Source organism: Akebia trifoliata, chromosome 5 (genome assembly GCF_017979445.1).
Source record: "Akebia trifoliata isolate Shusen 1 chromosome 5, ASM1797944v1, whole genome shotgun sequence".
In the NCBI taxonomy this organism is placed as follows: domain Eukaryota; kingdom Viridiplantae; phylum Streptophyta; class Magnoliopsida; order Ranunculales; family Lardizabalaceae; genus Akebia; species Akebia trifoliata.
In genome coordinates this window covers 23,180,475-23,189,540 of record NC_141379.1, presented here as the reverse complement: position 1 = coordinate 23,189,540, position 9,066 = coordinate 23,180,475, and the positions used below count along the sequence as shown (strand labels likewise).

Below are 9,066 nucleotides of genomic sequence, written 5' to 3'. Positions count from 1 at the left end.
TAAAATTGACGTCGTTTTCATTTTTGACGATAATTCGACTTTTTGGACTCCAAAAATGACAAGTAAATAATCTATTTTCTATAATTTTTCTTTATGAACCCAATGGTATTATCAAATTTTAAAAATTCTTATTCTAGTAAAAAGAAATTATTTTAGCTTGGTCCAACTCGATAATCAAGGATTTTGTAAATTTTCTATTCAGACTCGCATTTGAGCATGCTTATAGGTTAAAGTATATTTTTCGACCATTTTGAATCTAATGATGAGGTTAAATTTTATTAAAAATTACCAAAATAAAATTATACAATTTTACCCTAAATCCCATTTTCAAGATTTTTTTCAAAATTTCATTATTTATTTTTCATCAAGATACGAATCGAAAATTTGGGGTTTTACATATTATATGATTTTTATTATTAGATAAACAAATAATTTTATTTTTTAATTAAAATAAACAAAATTTATTATTAATTATTATATAAATAATTTTCCTTAAATAATAATTTTATGAAATTTCTAGCAATCTTACATGATTTATTAGTAATTATTAAAAATAATATCTTATTAGTAATTATGATCTTTAATATTAGATAAAACAAATAATTTTAGTTTGTAAGTACATAATTCTATAAGTCAAATAATTATCATTTTTTATTATTAGATAAAAAAAAATAGTATTATATTTAGAGAAAATTGTTTTCATGAGGAAAATTTTGTCAACTTGAAAACCGAAGATATAACCACTGTTTTATTACTTTCTGATAAATTCAAAAAAATTCATATTTTTTTAATAATTATAAATGAGAAAATAATTTTTTTTATTAATTATAATTAGAAATCATGAAAAATTGTAATATTGTCTAACAATATTACAATATATATACATATATATATATATAAATTACAATTAATATTTATAGATATGTAATCCTAAAAATTATATTTATTTTTAATTAATTAATATAATAGAAATATTAAGATACTTTTATTTACAATTTATTGTAGTAAATATTATAATTTTTTAATTAATATAATACTTATAAAATTTTTGTAAATAATACTTACAATAAGGGAAAATTATTATAACAATAATTAAAAAATTTATTATAAAAATAATCATAAAAATATATTATAAAATTTTAACTGTATAAAAAATTAAAAATATACCCAATTGAGAAATGAAAGTGAGTAGGGGTGGGGGGGGGGAGGGGGGACCACTTTGTATAGAATGAAAATTGACATTCCAATTGTCGATTTTCATTAAAAATTGTTGTTTGGGTGATGGGGAGCTGTTTGGTATGAAATCGACAGTCAAATCATCTGTTTTCGTGGTCAAAAGGGTATTTTGGTCCATTTAAGTATTTATCATTGAAAATCGACAATCAGATCGCCGATTTAATACTTTTTTGATAAATTTGTGAGAAAATGAAGAATTATAAATATTTTTTTATTTTTTAATAATTTTCCCTAAAATTCAAATCTATGTTGCTAATTTGTTACTTAACATACCTTGGAGTGGATTTGAACTGCATCAATTTGTGGCCTCCAAAAACATGATTTGATGCCACGGGGTTATAAAGGACGAAATTCTTATATCTTTGAAAAAAGGTTAATTTTCACCATTGAATTTTATTTTTAAATTTGAGAGTTCGCTAGCCATCCATTTTGAACAACTACGATCAAGCTCAAAAAGTTTTTTTTTTAATTTATTGAATTTTTCAACTTTGAATCTGAGTTTATTCATGAAATCTAGAAGTTTGTGGTGTTGGATTACCAATTTTATAATCTGTGTGGGCCCAACAACCCTCAGTAAGATTTGATATCTTGCTAAGTTTGTCATGCTAGCATGATTCTTAAACTAAGGTTTATTCAAGTAACAAACTTGATAAAGTAAGTGAGTTTTTGTAATAAAATTACAATAGCTAGTTTTGCCCAGTAAATCTTTCTAGTTTATATAGGAAATGTCAAAGAGAGTGGAAACCATTTTTTATTCTTGAAATCATATAGCTTGACTATTATAATATTTTTTGAAATCTAACTGTTGTGAGTTCACATCGGCATCCAAAAACATGATTTGATGCCTTAAGCTTATGGAGGAAGAAATTTTAAAAATTTTGAAAAGACAAATTAAAAATTATTTTTCGCCCTTGAATATTAATTTGAAGTTTTGGGAGTCTTGATTCTTTTCTTTCAAATGTGTATTTTAAGGAAGTGATTTCAACCACCGTAGTTACTTTGTCAACCCCATCACATACCAGTAAATATGTTTATGGGAGGTATAAAAATGTGTTATATATATATATATTATATACTAGAGTTTGCCTGTGTCTACGGCATGCGCATCCTCTCGGGAAAGGGGGGGTTAAGGGGGGTAAAATTGGAAAAACAAGTTTGAGAGATATTATTAAAAAAATTGGGGTAACAGATAGAAAAAAAAATTGAATGGGTTAAAGAGTAGATATATTAAAGTTATAGGAAGTAAAGAGGAAATACGAAAAAATGTAGTGTAGGATGATGAGACATTTGTCCAACCAAAAAATTATAGCTGAGGGGACATCTATCTCCAACTTTAAAAACACAAAACTGTAACAACTCAATTGTGTGATTATATATATATATATATATATATATATATATATTATATATATAATATATATATATATAATATATATATATATAGGGTCCCGTTCAGCACCCTAAGCTTTACCACACACTTTAACAAACGTGTTTTGTCTTACATGGGTTAGAAGTTTTGGAATTGGCTGATTTTTGGTGAGGATGATCTCTATGGTGAGGAGATCATCCTCACCAAAAATCAGCTTATTCCAAAACTTCTAACCCCATCAAAAATGGTTTACAAAAAATGGACGGTCCACGATTTTTCAACGTGTAAACATGGGGTTAAACATTTCGGAATGGGCTGATTTTTGGGGAGGATGATCTTCTAATCATAGAGATCATCCTCACCAAAAATCAGCCCATTCCAAAACTTCTAACCCATGTAGGACAAAAAACGTTTGTTAAAGTGTGTGGTAAAACTTAGGGTGCTGAACATTTCCCATATATATATATATATGAGTTCTGTTCGATAGTCAATGTTGGAGAGTCAACACCTTTGTCCTATATAGGTTAGAAATTTTAAAATGGACTAAATTTTGTTGAGGATCATCTCTATGGTGGGGAGATCATCCTCGCAAAAAAAAATCAATCCAATTTAAAACTTTTAACCCCAACAAAAGTTGTTTAGAATTGTGGATCGTCGATTTTTTATCGTTAATTTGTAAATCACTTTTGATGGGGTTAAAATTTGAGATTGGGGTGGTTTTTTGTGAGGATGATCTCTTTGCTATATAGATCGTCCTCACAAAAATCAGCCCAAGCTGAAATTTTGAACCAATATAAGAAATTTTTTGGCTCCAAGCATTGGTTGTCAAACACTAATTTATATATACCTATCCATATTTTCTTTGCATATCAAAACAAAATTAGGCTTATTAACAAGCCCAAATCGCCTAACTCCACCCAAAACTACTTAAGTTAGGTTAACCTAAGCTTGACAGGAGTTTAGAAGCTCAAGCTTGGCTTGAGCTTCGATTAATGAGCAAAGGCGCAATACTAGAATTGAGAGCTCTGCCACATGAGTTGAGATTAAATCTACCTTCTAACCCGCCAAAGTTTCAGCCTATTGTTATATACGCTTACTTTCCTCTTCTTTATTTCCACACACACACACACACACACACACACACACACACAAAACTCTTCTAATCCATTCTATTATTGATGCTCTTTTATCTTCTTCCTTGATTTCTAATCCCACCAGCACCAAATTACTGAAGTCATTAAAAACAATCTTTTTGATAAAAAAATTTGTTGTTCTTTATCAATTGCGTGCAATATTCTCACTTAATTATTTTTTAGTAGATGGAGGGTGCACTAACGGTCGTCGGGTGTTTGATTAATCATGATAAAAATCATACCATACTCGATAGTTATCAACATAGATTTTGTATATACTTATGAATACTCTTCACAACTTAGTATAGTTTAATGATAAAACGGAGTATGATTGTAATTAATCAATAGTTACTCACTTGATGAATAAACAATTCTTAAGCAAGGGAACTTAACTTCAACAAACAATACCCAAAGAAAATAACTACTCCAAATATGATGGTGTATCAGATAGAGTCATGGGTTTCACGACTGAATTACACCTCATCCGAGGATCTTAAGTTTGTTGATGAGGGATTGCAACGTTATTGTCTAATTCTACGGTTGGCCTGACCGCCATGTTGAGTGACTCATTTCCCTGACTCAGGTTGGTCATTGACCATGATATTCCATGATCATAGGGACCTATATTATGGAGGTCAATTGTTTGACTATTGTAAGTTTCCCACCATCACAGGGACTACCTTCTTCTTCTTGCATATCACTCCTACAACCCCTTTACATTACACTATATGCAAAATAATTTTCTTATGAATTGTAGAATTTAAACTCAACTCTGATCAGACCATAACGGAAAATGAACATTTCACATATGTGGAATACATCCTAGATGCACCAATCTTCACTCATGGGACAATCATGCCTAACTCCCTTCGGAATGACCACGTCCAATTTCTCTTATTTGAGTGGTCACTCACCACTCCTCAAAACAATCACATCCGATATCATTTTCAGGGTTGATCACACCATCTATTCTATCTGAGGAATGACCATGCCCAATAATTCTACCTGAGTGGGACGATTGTGCACCCAAACAATCTCTTCTAAGTAAACATGTGGTCGGGAGATCACCCCTTTTGCCTTGAAATGATCACCCATCATTCCATATTCAATTGGGACGATCATGCCCATTTTCATACACAAGATCAATTATTTCCATCTTACTCCGCTTGAATTTCTATCCCCGTACTACACACAAAGAGAACTTTTTGACCCAACATTTATAAATGCATATTTATAAATTTGTGGTTCTCTTGATCTAACCTTTATAAATACCCCACCCGGGCACTCTCTGATCCAACATTTATAAATGCTATTGGTAATCCAAAGACTCGATTTTTCTTTCACATTCACAATTTAAACTACACAGGTACTACATGACTTTTTCTTTCACATTCAAAATCTAAACATCGGGTACTCCCCGACCCAAAAGTAAATCAATGGGGCACTCCTTGACCCAAAAGTCAAAACATCGGGGCACTTCTTGGTTCAAAAGTTAAAAACAATGGGACACTCCTTAGCCCAAAAGTAAATTGTCCATTGAACTTGATCTCATATCCATTACTTTCTCAACATAAATGGAAAATGTAAACCAATAACTTTAATTCGATGTGAACGATTTCTCATAAAGCAAGTGTATACACAACAACTTGAAAAACATAGTTATTTTTTCATAAATTTGATACGTATCGACAATTCACTTTTAATGTAAATTGTATACGCGTAATTAAAGTTCACAACTAATTATTGGAAATCTTAGTTTCGGCTAAACTCAAATTCAAAAGATATTTTTAAATCATTTTAGAGTGTTCGGGACTCATGCAGGTCCCACATAATTTTTTTTCTTCTTCAGAAAATGACACTTTTGTCTACCAATGGCACTTGCGGTGGCAGAAGGTGAAATTCTGCGTGCGACCGCAAAATACACTGCAGTGGGATGTGATGCCACCGCAAGTGCTGCATTGGTTTCCATCGCAGTGTCATAAACAACAACAGTTTTTGCTGTCTGTGTTACTGCAGGAGTTCCTCACCTCCTCCAGCCTCTAAACTCCATATGTGAACTCCAAGGTTGATTAGCCATCACCTTGTCCATCACATATATCAAATTCAAATGGAAATAAATCATACAAAATCACCATGGAATGCAATTTTAGTCATAATTAATATTAAACATGCTTTACATGTAACTTTTCAACCAAATCCTATTATGCTTGGATCTGGAAACATAACCTATTTGCCAAAGTTGGTTCCATATCTACATGAGTGATTCGAACACCTTAACCTCCCACAACTTCAAAACTTGTAATACGGATTTCCAACTAACTTGCTCGGTGTGTCTACTAACTTGTGAGGTTGGAAAATTTACAAAAGAAAGGAGGGGTTAAGGTTGGTTTTCATGGGGGTGTATTTGGTTGTTGAGTTGATGAAAATCCTCGAGAGGAGTAAGACAGCTGGGTTTTTAGAGAAGGCAAAGAGACAGATTTGTCTCATTTTTGGATTATGTAATAGGGTGGTATTAATATTACCTAACCATGGGTTGGGTCAATCATTGACACATGGCATGGACTGAGGTGGAGCCAACATGTGTCCTAAAGTGAGCATACCTTGAGACACCTAGAGGGGTTATGTGTCAACAAAGGTTGTTAGTTATCTTGACCAACGACATGACCAATTAACTAAGTTGACTAACCATAGTCCTAACTTAGAAGATTGGTTAGGTAAGAGTAACTCAATTTCTGAACTTTGACCTTGGTCAATTAATTTTGAGAACCCAGCTTCGGGACCCTTGACTGGGGGAATCCAAGGTGCGAATAGTCCATCTTGAATAATTTTCCAAGATTTATCTATTGGTACTATCGATTTTCGAAATTTCTATCTCTTTATATCATCTATCCTTTTGACATATTCCCACTCGTCTTGATTCTCCGTCAATTTTTGATGGTACATGATCGATTTAACTGTCAAGTAATTCTCATACATTCTTTTTAACTTATCCATTTTATATTTTTAATTATTCGATCTCGCATATCTTATATAAAATTTTCCTCGAGATACATGATGTCTCGGCTTGATTGTCACAACATGACACAATCCTCCTCTTTAAAATTCTAATTTTCAACCATTTTAATCCTAGCAACAATATAAATCAAAATCTCTTTCTTTTGCATATCATTCGTAGTTTTCTAAATTATATTTTTTCAATATTTTATATTTAATTAGTTTACAAAAAAATATACTATTACCAAAAACTTTCGACTTTGAATATGTGGAAAAACAAAGCATTGGCTTTATCTAAAGATTCTTATTTTTCAATAAAAAAAAAAAAAATCCTAATAATTGAAAGAAAAACTAAGTAATGCCTTTGCTTATGTAGGTTCCTCCTCATTATTTGTCAAAAACTAAACAAATTTTCTTTGATTTGGAATGTTGGATCATACACATCAGCAAATTTTTTTGATCAGTAATTAGTAAATATTCCACGTCAATCTCAATTACTATGCGAACACCTTTTTGTTGATCCATTTTTGTTTGAACATTTGTTAATCGTGTCTTTTGTTTTTGCTTATCGTAAGTATCCCCAACTTTCATTGAGACTAATCCCACGGTCACATGGACTGTCCTCTCGAAAAGTCCTACGTACAACTGGTTAAGTCTAGGGTCAATTGGATGCTGGAGGGTGTCGATAAGGAATTCATAGCTTCGTGATTTTGAACACTTGATATCCTTCTTGAGTAGCTTATCAAGGCTTGGCTTGCCACTAGGCCAACCTCTTGGGGTTAGTTTACCGTGTCTTGCTTTGATAAGAATCAAGACAATCTCTACAAGATTTCTCAGGATCTCTATTATTCATTTCCACAGTTTGATTTCACATTATATTATAGGAATTATATGTGAACATATGTGTTCATATTCACGAGTCCATCTATAAAATGTTGTATCGAGCTACGTTGGGCTCCCTGACGGTTCTAGCTCCAAAATCTGAGCCCGCCCTTAAACATGAATCAGGCTAAATAAAACCCAGAACGATTACTAAATGGGCCAACTAACTCAACCTAAACCCAAGCCACGACAGGCCGGGCCAATTTATCAGCCCAAAAGGCCATAAGGTTTTGCGACATTTTGCAATACGTAACTATTTTAGTAATCCGCATAGTGAGTTGAGTCCGAATCAAATCTAAATACTGAACATTTGAATAATCTCTCAACCAATCTAATTGTTCGTGAACGTCTCAATGAACGGTCTAGATCGATAGATTTTCTATATTACGCAGTAAAGCTCAGAGCCTCAAAGACACCATCACCAGTATCAGTGACTAAAAACCCTTTGTTGTGGCCTGGCCTCTCTCAGTCGCAGTTTTTCTCTACTTCTCTGTTTCGTAAAACCCTAAAAAAGTGCGAGTGAAGAAGCTCTGAAACAATGGGTAAGCGACCGTACACTTCTATCTCTCTTTCTCTGTGGATTGGGTTGTGGATTTTAATTCTTATTTTCGATCGAGATTTATCATTTTGAGTTGATTTGGTTCGTTATAATTGTATTTTATCTGCAAATTTCAAGAGTTACTGAGGAGAGTTTTTAATTTTATTTCTAGAAATCGAGGATGAGATCCAGTTAAGCATTCGGTCTCTGCAGTTGGATTCGACAGGTGCGAACGAATTGTGATTTGAGTTCTATCTGATTTGCTTTCTCTACCGGTTCATTGTTCTTAGTAAATGCTACGATTGAGTTTCTGCAGAAGAAAATAACGGAGTGGCTTTCATAGAAGAAGTAAAACTCGAAGAAATCAAAATGCCGGAGAAAATTGAAGAAGGTAAGCAGACACAACAGAATTTGTGTGGTTCAACAGATAATGTTTATGGAATTTTTTCCAATTTATTGAAAATGTGCATATTTGGTTTTTCAATTTACTACCTATTAAATTCCCATTAGATAATGTTTGTGTAATTTTTTCCAATTTATTGAAAATGTGCATATTAGGTTTTTCAATTTGCTAGCTATTAAATTCCCATTTGATAATGTTTATGTAATTTTTTCCAATTTATTGATAATGTGCATATTAGGTTTTTCAATTTACTAGCTATTGAATTCCCATTAAAAGCATTTTCAGTGGTACTTTTCTCATTGCTTCTACTGGGTGATGTTCTTATATTATATCACCAGGTCCCCATATTAAATTACAATGATAAATCACCAAACCCCATATTGATATTATTCATGCATCCAAACAAGTAATCACAGGTCCTCAACATCTTCTAGGTTTATACTATTAATAATATGAAAAAGATCAAAATCATGAGTCCAAGTTCGGATTCATAAACTGATCAAAAACATCA

General features: G+C 32.1%; 1 protein-coding gene across 1 annotated transcript in view; it reads left to right on the top strand.

Moving 5' to 3' along the window:
• Positions 1-7,922: 7,922 nt before the first annotated feature.
• The window catches only part of LOC147401670 (uncharacterized), a 56,212-nt gene continuing 55,068 nt past the window's right edge, over positions 7,923-9,066 (top strand). The window contains exons 1-3 of the mRNA XM_086443032.1: positions 7,923-8,156; positions 8,325-8,378; positions 8,469-8,543. Of these exons, the coding sequence (XP_086299158.1) occupies positions 8,153-8,156; positions 8,325-8,378; positions 8,469-8,543 (133 nt within the window). The 5' untranslated portion in view covers positions 7,923-8,152. The remainder of the gene's footprint in view (positions 8,157-8,324; positions 8,379-8,468; positions 8,544-9,066) is intronic.